Source organism: Ranitomeya variabilis, chromosome 5 (assembly GCF_051348905.1).
Source record: "Ranitomeya variabilis isolate aRanVar5 chromosome 5, aRanVar5.hap1, whole genome shotgun sequence".
Taxonomy (NCBI): Eukaryota; Metazoa; Chordata; class Amphibia; order Anura; family Dendrobatidae; genus Ranitomeya; species Ranitomeya variabilis.
Genome location: NC_135236.1, coordinates 614,577,979 through 614,599,917, shown reverse-complemented (window position 1 = coordinate 614,599,917; position 21,939 = coordinate 614,577,979). Strand labels below are relative to the sequence as shown.

Below are 21,939 nucleotides of genomic sequence, written 5' to 3'. Positions count from 1 at the left end.
GCTATATGCATACAAGTATGCTCACAGATTTCTGTAGATGGGGCTGAGAGAGGTGCAGGTTACAGCAGTGTAAAAGGAAACTCCATTGCTGGCCCTTTAGGCCCTTAGATGGCTATTTAAAAAGCAAGCACATCACCTAAAAAAATGCACCCACTCTTCCATATGTTTATGTCTATACCAGAGGTGGTTAGTATCAGTGATCATTAAAAAAAAATGCTGTATGAAAGGTCTAATGCATAGCATTCAGCTGTTAAACAGCTTTTGACAGCATAACCTCCTATCCTGGCTTTTTACCCGTTTTTTTTTCCTTACTAAAAACCCTGTATATTACAAGAAACAAAATGTAAAACATTATGAGTAGTAAAAAAATAATAAGAAGAATAGTGCCTACATAATTGGTATTACACTGTTGGAAATAAAATAGAAAAAGTATGTTTTTTGTTTAAAATTAATTAAATAATTCAGTTTAATGCAAAGTGGAACCAAAGAAAACAGCAGCATCCCACATTAAAATAAAATAAAGCAAAAGGGTTTTTATGTTTTTTGGTTCATGGTAAACAGAAAAAAATAAAATGGAATAAACGTTACTAATTATATCTACTCACAACTACAACACTTGTATCCAAAACTACCACCACCTCTTTCCAATACTGCCACAGCCTGTATCCAAAACTATCACCACCTGTGTCCAAAATGACCACCACATGTATCCAAAACTACCACCGCCTGTACCCAGAACTACAACAGCCTTTATCTAAAACTACCACCACCTGGGTCCAAAACTGCCATCACATGTATCCAAAACTACCACCACCTATATCCAAAACTATAGGTAGAACTTGTATCCAAACAACCACCAACTGTATTCAAAACTGCCAACACTTGTGTCCAAAACTACCACCAACTGTATCCAAAACCACCACCAACTGTATCCAAAACCACCACCAACTGTATCCAAAACTACCACCACCTGTATCCAAAACTACCACCACCTGTATCCAAAACTACCACCACCTATATCCAAAACTACCTAAACTCGTATCCAAACAACAACCAACTGTATTCAAAACTGCCAACCCTTGTAGCCAAAACCACCACCAACTGTATCCAAAACCACCACCAACTGTATCCAAAACCACCACCACCTGTATCCAAAACTACCACCACCTGTATCCAAAACTACCACCACCTGTATCCAAAACTACCACCACCTGTATCCAAAGCTACCACCACCTGTACCCAAAACTACCACCACCTGTATCCAAAACTACCACCACCTGTATCCAAAACTACCACCATCTGTATCCAAAACTACCACCATCTGTATCCAAAACTACCACTATCTGTATCCAAAACAACCACCACCTGTATCCATAACTACCATAACCTTTATCCAAAACTGCCAACACGTGTATCCAAAACTACCACCAACTGTATCCAAAACTACCATCACTTGTATACAAAGCTACCATTACTTGTATCCACATGTGGAGACACGGGGGTCAGCGGGTGCTTTAGTCCGCTGGCACCCAGCTTTTGGCGGGTACCCACAGAGGAGGTAATGACAAGCTTAGGAAGCTAACCAAGAGCAGTGAGGTATGTGGCCAGATAAACTGATTGTCCCACCCTGGATTTTTCAAGATGTGTCTGAGGGTTCAGTGATGGTCAGTGGAGAAAATCTGTGTTCTTCCAGCTGTGGCTTTGTTGCCCTCACATCTTACTGTGAGTAGCTCTGTTCTGCAGACTGATACCCTCCTCTGCAATCTCTTCCTGTCCCCTAACCTTCTGGCATTACTTAGTGGGTCTGCTTCTCATCATGCCTAATCCTAAAGGATAGCGCTCTCGCCCTCCAGCCACTTCTTCTTTTTCCTCTGCTCTTGTCAGACACTTTGTCTGCTCTTCATGTAAATGCAAGCTCCCTTCAAGGCAGTCCTCTCCCTTCTGTCAGGACTACACCAGCCCTCCTGTGCCTGCTACCCAGGAGTCCCCTACTGCCCCAGGAGAGAGTGATGCCCCTATCCCACTGTGGGCTACCTCTCTGTCACATTCTGTGGTGGACCTCACCAAGGTGTCGCAGACCCTGGTGTGTATCCTGGACAGATTGCCCCTTCCGGCCTCCACCGTTGCTAGCGGGTCGCAGCGCTCTCTGGCTGTGCCTTCCAACATAAGCTGTAAAAGATCCAGACGGGAGTGTCGTTCGAGGTCCTCTTCTCGCTGTGTCTCTCCTCCTGGTCTTTCCCGGCGGACTGCTTCTTCCCGATCCTCCTCTCCCGAGTCAGACAAGGCGGTTTCAGATGTAATGTCAGAGGATGACTCAGACCTGGTTTCTGACCAAGCTTTTAATATGAGAGACATGTTACAGAGCCTCATTGTGGTGGTCATTCAGACCTTTAACATTAAGGATACCTCCATGAAACACGCAGAATGGGCAGTTTCATTTAGATGGTCGCGACCAGTTCCCAAGGTCTTTGCCCCACACAGAGCATTTGAAGAGGTTTTTTCCATGTAACGGGAAAACCCGACCAGACGCTTCCAAAGAGGGAAGCTCCTCGGCATCCTTTATCCCTTTGCCCCTGAGCTCATGGCGAACTGGACCATTCTCCAACTGTGGACCCTCCAGTCTCCAGACTGTCCACCAACACGGACCTCCCTCTTACGAATTGAGCATCCCTCAAGGACTCCAATGACAGAATCATAGAGTCCTTCGCAAAGTCTGTCTTTGAAGCGGCCACTTTTACATTGTGCCCTGCCTTTGCCACCATCTGGGTGTGAAAGTCCTTAGCTGCATAGGCTAAACAACTCAGGGCATTCTTTCTGGAGCACGACCGGAGGAATTGGCCAACCTCCCGGGTCAGATTTCTCATGCAGGGAAATACATGATATCTGGCTCAAGCGTCCAGCAATATTGTGGCCATCCAACAGACTATTTGGCTTAAGGCGTGACAGGTGGACTTATCTTCACAGAAGTCCCTTACCAACTTGCCTTTCCAGGTCTCCCATCTATTTGGCTCCAAGTTGGACCAAATTATTAGGGAGGCCACCGGAGGGACGAGCACCCTTCTTCCTCTATCTAAACTTCGTCGCCCTCCTCTAAAGCGCAAGTTTTTGTCCTTTCGGCCTTTTCGTCATTTCTCTGCGGTGGAGGATTTTTCCCACCAAGAGAGGCCACAGGCTCGCCAGGATAGGATAAGGGCTTCCTTTAAACCCACCCCCTCCTGGCATCCCCGTAATGCACAGGGTAGATCCTCCAGACCTAGACCAGGCAGATCTTCCTCTGCATGACTCAATTCCAGAGAATACCCCAGGCTGGGCACCTTCTCCACTTTTCCAGAGACATCTGGTTTACCTCGGTGGAGGACGCATGGATCAGGGAGGTTTTATCCTTTGGATACAAAATAGATTTCATTTTGCTGCTCCGAGATCGATTCTTCGAATCCCGTCCTCCAAGAGATGCTTCTCTAGTTCTGTGGTGCTTTGCGTCCATCGCCTCCCTTCTCAGTTCAGGCGTCATTGTTCCCATTCCAGTCCGGGAACATTTCACAGGATTTTAGTCACACCTATTTGTGGTGCCAAAGATGGATGGCTTGGTTCAACCCATCCTGGATCTAAAGTTACTGAAGAAAAGGGTCTGCCTGCGACATTTCAGGATGGAGTCCCTTTGGTCAGTAATTGCTTCCATGTAGTCGCAGGAGTTCCTGTGTTCCATAGACATCCAGGACGCCTATCTCCATGTCCCTATTTTCTCAAGGCATCAGAGATTCCTGCGTTTTGCAGTGTGGCAGGATCATTTTCAGTTTGTCACTCTGTCATTCGGGCTCGCAACCGCTCCCAGGGTTCTCACAAAAATCATGGCATTCTATGGATCAGAGGTCTAGTGCTCATCCCATACTTCGACAACATTCTCATCAAGGCTGCGTTATTTTACCAGGCCCAAGAAAGTCTGTCCATCATTCTCGACACCTTGTCCCGATTCGGATGGCTAATCAACAGTTGAAAGTCTTGCCTTGTCCTGACTCAGCGCCTCATTTTTCTAGGCATGCTGTTCGACACTTGCCAGACAAGGGTTTTTCTTCCCAAGGAGAAGAGATCAATCCTCTAGCAGGGGGTTCGCTTTCTGCAAGACCGCTTCACCAGGTCATCCTATCTCAGTGGAACAGGTGTGTTCTCTGGATCGTCCGGTTCGATTCTCCTTCCAGGTCAAACGATCTTTCAATTGGTGGCTGTCATCCCCTCTCATCTTCCAGGGTCGGACCTTCCTTCCCGTTCACTGTCAGGTGATGACAGCAGACGCCAGTCTTCTCGGCTGGGGTGCGGTCTTTTGCCACGTGATCATCCAGGGACATCGATTGGCAGAGGAATCTTATCTGCCGATCAACTTCCTCGAGATAAGGACTTTTCTTCTGTCCCTCAGACACTGGGAAAGGCTTCTCGGGTCTGCCAATCCGAGTTCAGACGGACAATGCCACGGCTGTGGCATATGTCAATCATCAAAGCGGGACTCGGAATCCCTTGCCGATGGCCGAGGTATCTAAGATTCTGCTCTGGGCAGATGTAACGGTTCCAGCATTATCTGCAGTGCATATTCCCGGCGTGGACAATTGTGCCTCCAACTTTCTTAGCTGGAAGGGTCTCATGGCGGGAGAGTGGCAAACCCATCAGGTTTGCCTTCAATGGGGAACTCCAGATGTGGACTTGATGGCGTCCCGGCTGAACAGGAAGGTTCCACAGTTCGTTTCCAGGTCCCACGACCCTCTCACGGTGGGTGCCGACGCTCATGCAATACCCTGGTCACAGCTTTGTTCTTCCCTATCTGTTTCCTCCCCCTTCTTTCCATGCTGTTGAAAAAAAATCAAGGCGGAAAGCGGGACGATCGTTCTGATAGCACTGGATTGGCCCAGGAGGTCTTGGTTCGCAGGGATCATCAATCTTCTTGCGGTCGCCCTCTGGAGGCTCCCAGACAGACGGGATCTTCTGTCCCAAGGTCTAATCTGCCACCAGAATTCTTGGTCTCTCAATTTAACGGCGTGGCTGTTGAAACCGCGGTTTTGAGAGCATCTGGGTTTTCAGATTGAGTGATTCAGACTATGATCCAGGCTAGGATGCCTTTGTCATCCCAGGTCTATTATCAAACTTTTTCAGCTGATGTGAGTCTAAACACATCCCGCCTATGTCCTTTGCTCTCCGTTCCATTCTGGTGTTTCTTCGGGCGGGACTTGACGCTGGTCTTGCTCTTAGTTGGCTAAAGGACCAGGTGTCAGCACATTCTATTCTTTTTCAGAAAAATGTATCCTCCCGTTCTCAGGTCAAAATCTTTCTCCAAGGGGTAGCGCACGCTGCGCCCCCGTACCGGACACCCGTGGACCCCTGGGACCTCAATTTTGTCCTGGAGGCCCTTAGGAGTTCTCCTTTTGAACCACTCCGAGAGATCTTTCTGTCCTTTTTGTCTTGGAAGGTGGTGTTTCTTGTGGCCATCAACTTCATTAGACACATCTGGGAATTGGCGGCTATTTCCTGTCGCCCCACATTTCCTGGTTCTCCGCCAGGACAAGGTGGTTTTGCAGCTCCTACCTTCATTCCTTCCCAAGGTGGTGTCTGCCTTTCACCTAAATGAGGATATTCTCCTCCCTTAATTTTGCCCAGCTCCAACTCATCCTTTGGAGCGTTCACTGAATAGGTTAGACCTGGTCAAGGCGGTGCAGATCTATTTGGCTATGACCGCCCCCTTTAGGATGACACACTTTCTTTTTGTCATTCCAGAGGGTGCGCGAAGAGGCCTGCCTCCAAGGCTACAATTACTCGCTGTATCCGAATGGCATTTTTGGAGGCATACCAGGATAAGAACAGAGCGCCTCCTGGGCAGTACACCATAGGTCATCCGCCTTGCAACTCTGCAAAGTGGCAACCTGGTCTTCCATCTACATGTTTGACAAATTTTACAGAGTCCATACCTACGCTTTGGCGGATGCCAGCCTAGGTAGAAGGATCTTGCAGGTGGCAGTAGTGAGTTCTCCGACCTCAATGGAGTTTTCTGCTGTTCCCACCCCAGGGACTGGTTTGGGGTGTCTCATAGTTTCCTATGTCCCCCAATGAAGCGATAGAGAAAAGAGGATTTTTGGTTACTCACCGTAATATCTGTTTCTCGGAGCCTTCATTGAGGACACAGCACCCTCCCTTGTTTGTCAGCTCTGATTACTGTGTTATGTTGTTACAGTTTGAGTTGTGTTTGTTTCTTTTACTTGTTGCTTCTCCTACTGCTTTCTCACTAACTGATTATCCTAGTGCCAGTCGGTGGGGTGTACACTGCAGAGGAGGAGCTATCTTTTTTTATGCATAGTGTCAGTCTCCTATTGGCAGCAGCATACACCCTTGGTTTCCTGTGTCCCCCAATGAAGGCTCCTAGAAATTTTACAGTGAGTAACCAAAAATCCTGTTTTCTTGGATTGCGACCATGAGGGAACAAGGAAACCCTTAGTCCACAAGGCCTAATTGTAGAACTTCAGCAACCTAAGGAGAGACACGGTCTTCCGTGACCCTGTATCAAGACTTTTACTTTTAAAGGGGGTTGTCTGGTGCGTAATAACTTTTTTTTATCAAAATGAGCAGAAATAGAGAAAAGTATAAAAGAAGCAACGATCACCTTATCGATCACCCAGCGCTCCCGATCAGTGATATGATTGTCTGACCCTCAGTATGTCTTTTATGTAAATTAAATGCTTGACCAGCGGCTTATTCACTATGGGAGCAGCAGGGCTCATGTATGACCTCATGGTCCGTGCAGACATGCACTCTGCTTGCTTTACTCTCCTTGGAGACACATGACCCCTTCTGGCATTATTGGGTCAGCGGTCAGACCCCAAAGCCATTCACACAGTGTTCACGTTTCCTGTTTTTAGGTCAGAATACTGTTCATGGCATAATCCTTTTCAGTCATCCTTTTCTTATTACATGACCCAGATCACTTAGCAGAACAGGGCATGCTGGGATGTGTAGTGCATATCACCTGTGCTGTGCCTGCCAGATTCTTGAACATTATATAAGCCAACACTTAGGTACAAGTCACCTATAACGAGGACTGCTTTTCTGGATTCCGTCTTTTCTTTCCTGATATACACCGTGGTATGTCATTTTTATACGTGTGCCTTTCTTTTTTCAGTACATATCATTATTTAGCTTTTTTTCTTGATGGTTTACTTTTGTCAGCACACAGTATAGCGGCCACTAGATGGCGATGTGGTATTAGCTCTTCATGATACAGTTAGAATTTATTTTGTGAGCGGAATGAAACCTTCCGGTGGACTGTGAGTAGTGATCTGATATTACATCCACAGGTCATGGGGCAGTCCCTGTGTTCTCGGCAGTCTCACATATTCTTGTGTCAAGAATGTGTCCTATGTCCTGATGTCTCTGCTGGACAATGCAGGAGCTTTTGTGCAATAGAGATTCTATGACCTCAGACTCGCAAAGCTTAGATAAGGGTGACCGATATAGTTGAAGCCCCGCCATACACATTTGGGTGCTTTCATATTGCGTTCAGGGACCCGATTAGTGGCCCTGTCAGGGCTTACATACGAGCCCCCCACACCACACCTCAAAAGCGAGAGCGAGCGTGCACTCTGCTGTGCATCATTTCCAGGAGGGTACGTCTAATGAAAGCATACACCCAGACAGAGTCTACTACGTTGGAGTATGTACACTCCCAAAAATGATGCGCAGCAGCGAGCACGTTCTCTCTGACGGTACCATTATAGTCCATAATCATTTCGGCGTATGCACCCAAAATCCCATTTTGCTGGGGGGAGCTTGGAAGAGATGAAGATCCGTCACGTCTGATTTCAGACTGCTAATCCTTCTCAGAAGAATCATGGCGGCTCAGTGGTTAGCACTGCAGCATTGCAACATTGGGGTCAAATCCCATCAAGGACAACATCTGCAAGGAGTTTGTATGTTCTCCCCGTGTTTGCCTGGGTTTCCTCCAGGTACTCCGATTTCCTACCACATCCCAAAGACATACTGATAGGGAATTTAGATTGTGAGCCCCATCGGGGACAGCGATGATAATGTGTGTAAAGCGCTGCGGAATATGATAGCGCTATATAAGCAAGGAATCTGATAGCAGCTCCGTCATAGAGAACACAGGAGCAGGCGTACAGCTATGTAGCATTACATGCGGGTTACTTATTCAGTCTGCCTCCTAAGGGGGACTCCTTTATAATATCCAAACACCCTCATAAGCCATGTGGCCAGTTTTTTGGTCTATGAGACAACCTTCTTGATTGCCTTTGAAAGAGGTGGCCCTTTACCCCATAATCTGTACAGGAGGGTGGGAAATATACTATAATATACTAGGAATATTGGCAACTCACTACTTTTGTGTTTCGAGGTCGTACACCGTTTGTTTTTTTTCCAGAAGTCATGTCCCATTGCCATCCAAGTATTTTTCTTGGATTCACCCACCAGTCCCATCCAGTAAGTGACTGCTGACGGAGGGGCTGCGGCACAGAGCATTCTAGGGGTGGGTGGCTCCTATGGGTGGGGGTCTTGTCACATAGCCATCCTTAAGCTATAAAATTTGATGTTTGCAAAATTTGATTTTTAAAAAGAAATAATAAATTCAAGTGTAATGAAAAATATTTCTTCTAAATGTCCTGTATTTTTTATGTATGTTTTTACTTAATACAAATTAATTTGATACTACCGTAATTTATTTTCAATGGGTTTTTAGTTGCTAAAAGGTGTCACAATAGCAAGCGGTGGCGTGTTACCAAATATTCACCCTGAACTGCTGGCAAAGAAAAGGGGAACGAAAGGAAAACTGGAAGCTATTATCACAGCTCCTCAAGCAAAGAAGGCCAAAACCACTACACCAAAAAAATCAACCGCAAAAAAGCCGGGTGCCAAAAAGGGGGTGAGGAAATCCAAGGTATGGTACTGACCGTATTTCTATCAAGTATTAAGATGTACAATAACAAATTGTATTGTGGTAACGTGTTAGCCAGAAAAATCGATGTGAATACTTTTCTGCCCAATGATGCCTAATTTGATTACCTTGGCTTATCTATGGACTCATCACACTTCCCACCCCCTAACAAATGTCCTACTGTAGTATTCTTTAAATGTTGTGCTTGTTTCTTATTAATCTATTTGTAATCCTGCCTGAAGAAGGAGCTTCTGTGCTCTGAAAGCTTGCAAACATATTATTTTCTGGTTAGCCAATAAAGGTATCACTCCTAGAATACTTCTGTCATCATTGGGCAGAAAAGTATTCATATCAAGTATTAATAAACTGTTCCAAGCCATTAACTTGTTAATTATACAGTGCTGTGCAAATGTTTTAGGCAGACGTGTAAGTAAGGGTACCGTCACACAGTGCAATTTTGATCGCTACGACGGCACGATCCGTGACGTCGCAGCGTCGTATGATTATCGCTCCAGCGTCGTAGACTGCGGTCACACGGTGCAATCACGGCGCTGGAGCGATGCCGAAGTCCCCGGGTAACCAGGGTAAACATCGGGTTACTAAGCGCAGGGCCGCGCTTAGTAACCCGATGTTTACCCTGGTTACCAGCGTAAACGTAAAAAAAACAAACAGTACATACTTACATTCCGGTGTCTGTCCCCCGGCGTTCTGCTTCTCTCCACTGTGTAAGCGCCATAGCCGGAAAGCAGAGCGGTGACGTCACCGCGTCACCGCTGTGCTCGCTTTCCGGCCGGCAGGCGCTCACAGTGCAGAGAAGCTGAGACGCCGGAGGACAGACACCGGAATGTGAGTATGTACTGTTTGTTTTTTTTACGTTTACGCTGGTAACCAGGGTAAACATCGGGTTACTAAGCGCGGCTCTGCGCTTAGTTACCCGATGTTTACTCTGGTTACAAGCGAACACATCGCTGGATCGCTGTCACACGCAACGATCCAGCGATGTCAGCGGGTGATCAAGCGACGAAAGAAAGTTCCAAACGATCTGCTACGACGTACGATTCTCAGCAGGGTCCCTGATCGCTGCTGCGTGTCAGACACTGCGATATCGTAACGATATAGCTAGAACGTCACGAATCGTACCGTCGTAGCGATCAAAATTGCACTGTGTGACAGTACCCTAATGCTGCAAAGTATGAATGTCTTCAAAAATACAAGCTGTAATAATTTATTTGTATAAATTAGCAAAATGAACAAAAGAGAAATGTAAATCAAATTAATATTTGGTGACCGCTCTTTACGGTGAAAATAGCAGCAATTCTTCTAGGTATATTTTTCTAGTTTTTGAAGAAACATGGCTAGGAGGGTGTTGCAGACATCTTGGAGAACTGACCACAGATCTTCTGCAGATACAGAGTTGCACAAATCCTTGCATATTTTTTTTCACTTTTTTTCACTTTTACTTTATATTTGGCCCTTTAGGGGACTTGAAGCTGTGATTTTCCCTCAACAGTGCTATGCATAGTGAAAATCGCGATCTACTAGGAACGCCAGCCATAGGAAGGCTTTGACAGGAGGATTGTAATGACAGGCACAGGGGGATATCAGCAGACCCCTAGGTGTCATGACTATCCATCGATGTCACACGATCATGTCACGAGATCAACGAAGGGAACGTGGAACGACGTACCCCCCTCCTGCCTGCGCGTTTTAAATTGCACTGCCAGAGATTGACAGTGAAATTTATTAGGTTTCGGGCTCATTTACACTGGCGAGTAGCATCCGATGATTATATGTGCAAATGACCCACAGCTCAAAACTGTGAGCGTGAGCCGAGTGTCATCTTACGTTGATTCAATTCTCACATGCGAGAGAATCGGATCACAATCACAGGTAAAGAGAAGAAGAAGAACATCATTTCTCCATCTTTTATATTCTGTGAATCGGCATATATCAGACTGCACTCTGATGACATCCACGTGCAGTCCAATGTTTTGCACGCACCCATAGACTTGTTTGAGTGAGCGCTGTCCAACATATCTGCGAATAGCAGCATGCAGTGTTTTTTTTCTCATGGCGACTCTGCATGACAAAATAAACGCTAGTCGGCACTGCTCCATAGTATAAGGGTATGTGCACACATTGCGGATCCGTGTGCGGATTTTTCAGCGCAGATTCTGAAAAATCCGCAGGTAAAATACCCTGCGGATTTACCGCGGTTTTCACCTGCGTTTTTACACCTGCGTTTTTACACCTGCGGATTCCAGTTATGGAGCAGGTGTAAAACGCTGCGGAATCCGCACAAAGAATTGACATGCTGTGGAAAATAAACCGCAGCTTTTTAGCGCGGTATTTTCCACAGCATGTTCACTGCGGATTTGGTTTTCCATAGGTTTACATGGTGCTGTACAATGCATGGAAAACTGCTGCGGATCCGCAGCCAAATCGGCAACGTGTGCACATACCCTAAAATTCGGGCGAGTGCTATCCTTTGAAACATTAGATAGCACTCATCAGAGTTATACGCTGGCTACCCACCAGTGTGAGCAGTGTGAACAACCGATGGCTGATAAAATCAACTATAATTTGCAGGCAAAGATGCGGGCTCGAAGTGCGAGTCCGCATCAAAGGCAGGGACACAACCAATTACGTAAGTTTATGTCATGTTTTGTTAAGGGGTTAATAAAACAATTTTAAAAATATTTTTTTATCAGCCCACTCATAGCTTGAAATAAAGATATCATATTAATTACGTTCTTGGTATAATAAATAACAAATTTTGTTTCTTTCTGCCATCATCTTTCCTCCCCCCCAAAAAAAAAAAAAATATATGCCCCAATATAAACCACAACTGGTCTTCATACTGCTACATAGAAACATAAAGCATAAAAAATAGGGCAACCAAAAATTATTTTTTTCCATAAAATATGTTTTCATAGTGCAAAACTACTAAACAGTAAAACAACTATACACTTTTAGCATCCTGTCCTCCAAAAATAATAAAACCCAATCAATAAATTACAATCTTTAATATTGAAATTGCAACACCAAGAAGGAAAAGTTGTAGAGTTATAGAAATCACGGAATCAATAGACATGTTATTGATATAAAACGGAAACAAAATGACCTAAACATTACATTTTATTCAGTACCGAGTGCCATGCGTAGGAATGTATGAACTTAAAAACCGGGCAGCTATTGAACAGGAATGTTTGGCCATTCTGAATACATCAAGATCCGCTACTGGCAGCTCACTTTTGCTATTGTCAACTAGTGATGTCCCAGATGTGCCCTGGGAGACAAATCCAAAGGCACTGTAGGCTTATGGTAGCACGTTTAAGCCCCTCTCATCCTGCTCACAGTAAAAGCAGCAACATGTAGCCTGGCATTTTGATGTTGGAAAAATGGCTCCTGGCACCCTTTTTAGAAATTGTTGTACCTCTGGTTCCACAGCGACATCAATGTAACGCCGAGCTGTTAGTGTACCTGGAATGAAGGCTAGTGGGGTCCAGCTACTGTACATTTTGCCACCCCACAATATAGTTTTGGCAGTAGAACTCTTGTGTTCTCTCGAGAAGGCCTTTTCATGGCATTGCCACTGTGGTCTCCCTACCAATATCCGGCTATCGTGTCCAAGGCAAAAAACGGCACTTACCACTGAAGTGGATAGATTTCCATTCTGGCCTCTATTGCTGTCGTGCTCTGCACCATGATAGCCTTTGGGAGCGGTGGCGTGAGGTCGGTGTACATCTGTAGCTGGACCTTTGGCTTATAGCCCATAGACCTGCTATCTTCTGATGGTTTGTGTGGGAGTTGTTTGATGCCTTAGGCTTGGTTCACTTACAGTGCATATAGGATTAATTGTGGAACCATTATCACAGCCATTTCTCCAAAGTGTCCTTGAAGCCAATTTTCATCATCCCCACACCAGATCACGTTTCTCATGCTATTGTGATCAGCTTGCGTGGCCTAAACATGCTACCAGGTTCTGCCGCATCTCCGTACTTGTCTGCCATTGAGCACATATGGGACGTCATCAGTCGTCAATTGGAAATGGAGCTGCCAAGGTGAATTGATAATTTGCCCAAGAGCTCTCAGCGTGGCAGAACATTCCTCAGACATGCATTAATGACATCATTAACCGCAGCCAAGACGTGTAAGTGCGTGTACTTCTCTCAATATCGAATACACTGAGTTGTTTTGAAGATGGTGTTTTAATTTTTTCATCCTTTGCACATCATTATAATGTCTATCAATCTTGTTACTTCTAGAAATCCACAACTTTTCCTTCTTGATGTTGCAATTGCGATGTTGAGCTGCAGGAAATAAAGGGGTTGTCCCGGCTTGGGGCTCACTGTGAGGGAAGCTGTCAGGATTCTCCTGTGTCGGCGCAGGCAGTCATGTGACCTCAAGTATACGATTTGCATACATCTGGCCACATTCTGACTAAGCATGCCTGGCCTCATCCCATTCACTTGCATTGAGCGAGGCTACACACACGTATTTGGCACTTGCCCGCATGTATGCAAATCGCATACGTACTTGCGGTCACATGCCCGCCTGCTCCCGGCACCAGTGCCAAGGAGTCCTGACTTCTCACGTCTGCTGTCACGTAGTGTGAGCTGAACCTCAACCCTGATCGTTGGGTTTTAGACTTCCGAAACATGAACAGTTCCCTCTCCTGACATGTCTGTTTTATGGAAACATTTCCTTCCTCGTTAAATTACAATTCTGGCACATCATTTCTCAGTGTGGAGCATTTTTTCCTATTCTTCTTCCTGGAAAGGTGTAAGTAAATTGGCAGTGAGACTACACCATTACCAGTGACACCATTTCCATCTCATTACCATGTATAAAGGTAGCACACGGCATGTATGCCAGAATTGTGGCTCAGCTGGAGTAGTAAATCAGCCCCAAGCTTGTGCCTTCACAATTATCAATGATAGGACGGGTTATACTTGTACTCACAGATGAAGACATGGAATCCTGATAATTACACACAGGAATTACTCGCTGTTCTTATGCTGATATTGACTCCCTCATGGCTTATTAATTACAGGCTCCTCACTCCTGTGATAGTGTATGTAATGTGTAGCTAATATGGCCATTATGTTTTGTGTGTGTTCAGAAGAAGCAAGGAGAAGTGAGCAGCGCAGACAGCACCACTGAAGGTACTCCAGCAGATGGGTTCACCATCCTCTCCACAAAAAGCCTTTTTCTTGGACAAAAGGTATGCTCCATCTATACAAATCTAAATGATCACTAAACCAGGAACCAGGAATATGAGATTCTGCGCTACTTAACTCATTAGATACAGTATATGGGGGTCATGAGCACTAACATAAATAACAATATAAAATACATGACCACCAACAAACAGCAAATAATAAAACAAGGTGAGTCAAACATCAGGATTACGATCACTAGAATCTTACCCACAAGACCAGGATGAATGACTGCTGGGGGCAAAATGTTCACGCTTTTAACAAGCGCAAATAAAACATTAATTCTGAAAAAATATCTATTATTGCCCCATATCTATACCAATACATTTCCCATACAGCCAACTCTTCACATAAATTAATGTTTTTATGCAGTTTTCGGTGCCGTGCATGTACTGCCATCTTCGTACTGGTTGGTCTTCATAAGAAACCATCATTTTCCTCATCAAATGGTCGCAGGTTCAAGTCTCCTAATTGGACTGCAGAATAAAAGTAAAACAAAATGTTTTTAAAGATATAAAAATAATATAAAGATTGAAATTCTCTTCATTTAAAATTAAATAATATTAAAATCATATTTGGTATCATCATGTCAGTATAAGACTGACCTACCAAAATATTTAATTATTTAACCAATACTGTAAGTAGCGTAAAGCAAAAAAAATAAAAAATCTAACCACAAATACTGTTATTTTTTTTAGTCGCTGCACCTCTGCAAAAGTAGAAAGTGATCAAAGCTTTGTATGAACCCCAAAATATCAAGAACACAACAACTCGCCATGCAAAAATAATCCCACATCAGTGTATCTATGGAGAAATTAAACCATTATTGGACTCAGAAAGTGGCAACACACACCACTTTTTATATACAAAGTCCTGATTTTCTTTTTCAACATTTAAATAAAAAGCAAGTCCATAAGTTTGGAATCACTGTAATCATACTGGCCAAAAAAATCAGACACATTTATTCCACAATGAACGTGGTAAAATGAAAAGTATCATTCAAAACTAAGCTCAATAAACAAGCCCTCATATCGCCATGTCGGCCGAAAAATAAAAAAGTTACGTCTCCTTGGAAGAAAACTAGAATAAATGAACAGGCAAAAGCATAAAATCGCCCGGTCATGAAGGGCTTAATGGGGTTATACCTGGATAACCCATTTTTAAATAAAGCAGTCCCTCTTGTAAAATAAAACTGACATATACTCAACTACTAAGATACTGGTTTTGATCAGAAATATCATAAAAGCCATGCCACCACGACACGGTAACTCTAATCGGGACAGTCCTACACTGTCTAATATTAAAACCTTACCATGTGTCAATGTTGACCTCGGTGTGAATAAGGGCAGACAACAGTCAGCTACTGCATCAGCGGCATTCCAGTGACGTCAACACCAAATCTCCCGGGGCTTGTGCGTCAGTATCATGCCAGGTAGTGGACTACCCCATTAAAGTGTCATAAAATAGTTCTGATGTGCAGAGCTCCTACATGTTCTTTAGGCCTATGTACACATGCGCAAATCTTCACAATTGTCTACCCCTGATGTTCTTCAGTAGCGCTATCTGGCACCCCGCTTATCTCCTTGCCTCGTTTTGTGGGGACAGCATGTGACTGCTGAAGACAACCAGTGGCTGCAGTGGTGACCATCTTATCATCACCGCAAGCTTCTGATGGACTTCAGTGGTCAGGTGTCGTTCCCACAGAAAGAGGAGGCAAGAACATAGGTGGAGGACCCAGATAGCCCTACAGATGAGCATCAGGGGATCTGTAGGTGAATGTTGATTTTTTTTTTGACGTTTTTAGAATTGAATGTCCCATTTTAGAGAGTTACTTGTAATCCTGGCCCATGGATTTTAATTTGGGATTTTCTAAATGGCTGTAAAAAAGAGACCTACACAGACAATGTCAATAATACCTTCTGTGACATAATAAAAAATGGTCGTGCAGTTATCACACCAACCTGATGTTTGTCTCACCTTGTCTGTATATTGCATAGAAATAGCTGCATAGTCTACCTGGGCCCGCGAGGATTACATCGATGTGTGCGTAGTAGCCATGAAATACATAAACCACACAGCAGGTTGGGTCTTTGTATTGCAAACCTCATGCTCATGACACCCAGCTTCTCTCCGACCCCTCACCAATATTGATGCATGAGATGATTTTATGAAGGTAAATGTGTGAGATGTAATTATGCATGGGTTTAGTAATTTCTGAGAAGCAGTCAGCGTGCTCTCCACAGCGGCCTTCCTCCTATAACCTGTTTTTCACTGGTACTGGCACTTTTACGTTGAGGGTCCTGCATCTGGCTCTGACGCTTTCTACTTTGCTGCGGTCCTGGTCTCTTCCCGCTGCTCTACTACTTCCCCGCTCATGCTTTTCTTTGCAGCTCAACCTTATTCACAGTGAAATCAATAATTTAGCCGGATTTGAGGTGGAGGCTGTTATCAACCCTACCAATGCTGACATTGACCTTAAAGACGATATAGGTAAATGGGACTTGGGTTGTTTATAAAAGCTAATGGTTGAGAGATAATTTTGGATTCCAAAGTTGGGAGAATCAGATGTGGAAGACTCAATAAGATCTATTTGACTGAACGTATGTGAACTATATGAAGTCAATTAATTTGTTATAGAATGGTTATAGAAATATGAATTCTTTCAATTGCTCCCTTTAGAAGGCAGAGATGTCAGCAGCATACCTTGAAGTCTGTATTTACTGAATGGACGTATTATCTGAATGCAATTTTGGGAAAATCTATCAAAACTGGTGTTAAAAAAACTTAGTGGAGCTGACTACGGAAGTCAGATCTCTGGTCTTAAGGCTATCTGATAAATTGTTAGCAGTGCTTGGTAGGAGGTCTGAGAGCTGCTTTAAACATAACTGTTTCAGCAAAACCAAGAAGAAAAATGTTTATCCCCTTTGTTCCGTATTCAGAGGTCTGTGAGGGGGATTCCTTCATGTGCTGTGCCCTGGTTTCACTGCACCGAGTGCCCTGGCATACCACGTGTCCTCATTCTCAGATCCTAACAGCCTATTTTAACAGTACCGAAAAAAGAAGAACAAACTTGGAAAGATATATATGTATATATATATACAGTTAGGCTACTTTCACACTAGCGTTTTTTGCAATGCGTCGTTTTGGCTAAAAAAACGCATCCTGCAAAGTTGTCTGCAGGATGTGTTTTTTCCCCATTGACTAACATTAGCGACGCATTGCGACGCATTGACACACGTCGCAACCGTCGTGCGACGGATGCGTCGTGCTTTGGCGGACTGTCGGCACAAAAAAAACGCTACATATAACTTTTTTTGTGCGACGTGTCCGCTTTTTCCGACCGCGCATGCGCGGCCGGAACTCCGCCCCCACCTCCCTGCACCTCACAATGGGGCGGCGGATGCGCTGGAAAAATGCATCCGCTGCCCCCGTTGTGCGGTGTGTACAACGCTAGCGTCGGTAACCTCGGCCCGATGCACTGCGACGGGCCGAGCCCGACGCTAGTGTGAAAGAAGCCTTATATGAAAAAGTTTGGGCACCCCTATTAATCTTAAGCTTAATGTTTTCTAAAAATTTTTTTTTTTGCAACAGCTATTTCAGTTTCATATATCTAATAACTGTTGGACACAGTAATGTTTGTGCCTTGAAATGAGGTTTTTTGTACTAACAGAAAAAGTGCAATCTGCATTCAAACAAAATTTGACAGGTGCATAAGTATGGGCACCTCACCAGAAAAGTGACACTAATATATAGTAGATCCTCCTTTTGCAAAAATATCAGCCTCTAGTCGCTTCCTGTAGCTTTTAATGTGTTCCTGGATCCTGGATGAAGGTATTTTTGACCATTCCTCTTTTCAAAACAATTCCAGTTCAGTTAAGTTTGATGGTTGCCGAGCATGGGCAGCCCTCTTCAAATGATCCCACAGATGTTCAATGATATTCAGGTCTGGGGACTGGGATGGCCATTCCAGAACAGTGTAATTGTTCCTCTGCATGAATGCCTGAGTAGATTTGGAGCGGTGTTTTGGATCATTGTCTCGCTGAAAGATCCATCCCCTGCGTAACTTCAACTTTGTCACTGATTCATGAACATTATTGTCAAGAATCTGCTGATACTGACAGGAATCCATGCGTCCCTCAACTTTAACAAGATTCCCGGTGCCGGCATTGGCCACACAGCCCCAAAGCATGATGGAACCTCCACCAAATTTTACTGTGGGTAGCAAGTGTTTTTCTTGGAATGCTGTGTTTTTTTGCCGCCATGCATAACGCCTTTTTGTATGACCAAACAACTCAATCTTGGTTTCATCAGTCCACAGGACCTTCTTCCAAAAATAAATTGGCTTCTCCAAATGTGCTTTTGCATACCTCAGCCGACTCTGTTTGTGGCGTGCTTGCAGAAACGGCTTCTTTCGCATCACTCTCCCATACAGCTTCTCCTTGTGCAAAGTGCGTTGTATAGTTGACCGATGCACAGTGACACCATCTGCAGCAAGTTGATGCTGCAGCTCTCTGGAGGTGGTCTGAGGATTGTCCTTGACTGATCTCATCATTCTTCTCTGCCTTTCTGATGTTTTTCTTGGCCTGCCACTTCTGGCCTTAACAAGAACTGTACCTGTGTTCTTCCATTTCCTTACTATGTTCCTCACAGTGGAAATTGACAGGTTAAATCTGTGAGACAGCTTTTTGTATCCTTCCCCTGAACAACTATATTGAATAATCTTTGTTTTCAGATCATTTGACAGTTGTTTTGAGGAGCCCATGATGCCACTCTTCAGAGGAGATTGAGGCTATGTGCACACGCTGCGGATTTTGCTGCGGATCCGCAGCGTTTCCACAGCTGCGGATGCGCAGCAGTTTCCCATGAGTTTACAGTACAATGTAAACCTATGGGAAACAAAATCCGCAGTGCACATGCTGCGGAAAAAAACGCGCGGAAACGCAGCGGTTTATTTTCCGCAGCATGTCAATTCTTTCTGCGGAATCCGCTGCGGGTTTCCACCTGCTCCAATAGGAATCTGCAGGTGAAAACCCACAGAGGAAACCGCAGAAGAAACCGCGATAAATCCGCAGTAAAAACCGCAGCGGTTTTTCACTGCGGATTTATCAATTCCGCAGCGGAAAATTCCGCATTGGAATCCGCAGCGGAAAATTCCGCATTGGAATCCGCAGCGTGTGCACATGGCCCCAAACAGGAGAACAACTTGCAAGTGGCCACTTTAAGTAGCTTTTCTCATGATTGCATACACCTGGCTATGAAGTTGAAAGCTCAATGAGGTTACAAAACTCCCAAAAAAGTGCTTTAGTAAGTCAGTAAAAAGTAGGTAGGAGTATTTAAAACAAGAAAATGATAAGGGTGCCCATACTTACGCACCTGTCAAATTTTGTTTGAATGCAGATTGCACATTTTCTGTTAGTACAATAAACCTCATTTCAAGGCAGAAACATTACTGTGTCCAACAGTTATTAGATATATGAAACTGAAATAGCTGTTGCAAAAAAAAACAATTTTTATAAAACATTAAGCTTAAGATTAATAGGGGTGCCCAAACTTTTTCATATAACTGTGTATATATATATATATATATATATATATATATATATATATATAGCCAGTCTTGTAGATAAATACGGTAGGGAAAGAGAGATCATCAGATCATTGGGTGATACCTTTATAAAAGGTATATTATATCCAGATAAAGTGCTCACCTGAGCGAGTTGTGAAGGCCCAACTCCTGTGAATGCTCAATAATGGTCGCTTCTGCCCTGTAGGCGGGGACGAACTCCACCGGATGCTTGAAGGAAAAGACAATTCACAGTTTGGGCTGCGCTAACCAAAAGAAAGATGCTGGATCCAATAATATAAAGATTTTTTAGTCCACAATGCCCTTCCAAACCAGACTGGCGACTTTCTCAAGTGTAAAAAAACAACTATACAGTATACATAGGAACAGGAGGGGTTCAAATAGCCTGGGATAGGCACCAACAAAGAAAACTATACAGAGGAAACACCCACAAAGGATTTGAAGATGTGGGAGGGGAAGACAGGGTCAAATGGAGGGGAGAAGGTCATGAATAATAAGTATAGGTGCGGTGAGAGGTATAACCAAAATGTAAAAAGGCGAGTATAGAAAAATTCAGGACAGAAAAGAGAAGAAAAAACTAAGATGGAAGTGGGGCTAGAACACTGTTGTTAAAATGAAGGAGAAGAAAGACGGAAAAAAAAACAGGAATATGGCAGAGCTAGAGGATAGGTAGGAGAGTTTCTGCTAGGTAAGGGGGAAAACTAAGAAGGCAGTGGAGAAGAGAGCGGGAGGTGAAGGAAAGTGGTAAGGAATTGTATCTGACCTATAGTGTGAAGGAAGGAACAAGGGGTGAGCTCTGAAGTTGACAGGTTCAATGCTGGTCAGAAAAAAGCAATATACAAGGAAAAGTGTAGTTTTATGGAAAAGAAGTACCGTAAGTAGAGTTGTGAGAAAATAAATTGTGTAAAAATGAAGAAAGCAAAGATAGTAGAAGGGGTAAATACCGAGTTAAATGGAATAAGAAGAATAAAATATTGTGAGAAGGAGTATTGTGAGCTAAGTGGTGCTTTGAAAAATGATAAAGAATAAGTACGTGAAAGTGAAATTCATTGGAGGGGAGGTTTTTTTTCTGAGGGAACAGTAAGAAACAACAAAAAACACCTTACAGCTAGTTGAAGAAGGTGTGAAGAGAGGGCATAGAGATTGCATGTAAGTGAGGAATGAGAAAACAGTGCGGGAAGGGTAATGGAGGATTTGGGGAGAGCCATTCCAGGCTATTTAAACCCCTCCTGCTCCTATATGCACTGTACAGTCGGTTTCTACACTTGAGAAAAGTCGCCAGTCCAGTGTGGAAGGGCATTGTGGAATAAAAACAGCTTCTTATATAATTGGATCAATGGTCTTCACTTCGGGTAACGCAGCCCAAACTGCAAATTGTCTTACGTACAAGACAATCTTATAGGTATCTAAGATAGATGAAGACCGCTCTCCTAGGCGTACACGGGAAAACAGCCACAGTGATTTTCAGGTCGACTAAAAATAACAGCAACGTACAGGAGACACTCCTCCGGACAGTTACCAACTCCCTGCAGCACAGACTTTGCTGACTGCCGGAGAGTACCGGCACTAAAGGATGGATCAGACCAGGCTTATAAACTTCTACAGGAGAACATTCATGAGAACAAAAGGCTCAAGAATGGAAGAGGAGAGTGGAAGATATTGTGAATCATTCGCAGATAAACTATTTGCGAATCTAAATATCTGAAAAAGACATCTCATTGGCCCGCCTGACAAATGCAGAGGGAAGTGGTCAGGGAGCATTCAGTGCAGAGGGCCCGGGGCATTGCACATGAAGAAGCCCTCTTCTGACGGATTCACATTTTCTGTGAGTGACGAGAATTAAAACATTTTGTCTTGCTGGTATTAAGAAAATGCACAAAAGTTCATTTAAATAGGTTCCTAGGCCTTGCCAGCTCTGAGTTGAAACTACTTACTGACTCTTTTCATCTTTAAAGGGAATCTGTCAGTTGATTCTTGGTGCCAGAACTTGGGTGTTTCGGAGAGTAGTTTGAAGATCCCATAAGGAATGTCTATAATTTTAGAGACCATAGGCAGAGACGAGAATAGGCCGGTGCTGCCATTAGCCGGCTTGTGCACTCAGCTACCCCGCTCCTCCCCTCTTAGCGCCAAGTGATTGACAAGTCTCTTCATGTGTGTACATACATAGGGAGAGAGCTGTCAGTCACCTAGTGCAGTGTGGGGAGAAGCTGTAGAAA

The 21,939-nt window shown here is 44.1% G+C and overlaps 1 protein-coding gene across 2 annotated transcripts in view; it reads left to right on the top strand.

The window, feature by feature from the left end:
• MACROH2A1 (macroH2A.1 histone) overlaps positions 1–21,939 on the top strand; it is a 105,964-nt gene that overhangs the window by 16,974 nt on the left and 67,051 nt on the right. Inside the window, exons 4-6 of one of the 2 annotated variants that reach the window (XM_077266095.1) lie at positions 8,723–8,920; positions 14,043–14,144; positions 16,530–16,629. In XM_077266095.1, coding sequence (XP_077122210.1) covers positions 8,723–8,920; positions 14,043–14,144; positions 16,530–16,629 — 400 coding nt within the window. The remainder of the gene's footprint in view (positions 1–8,722; positions 8,921–14,042; positions 14,145–16,529; positions 16,630–21,939) is intronic. The other variant, XM_077266096.1, reaches the window with a different exon arrangement.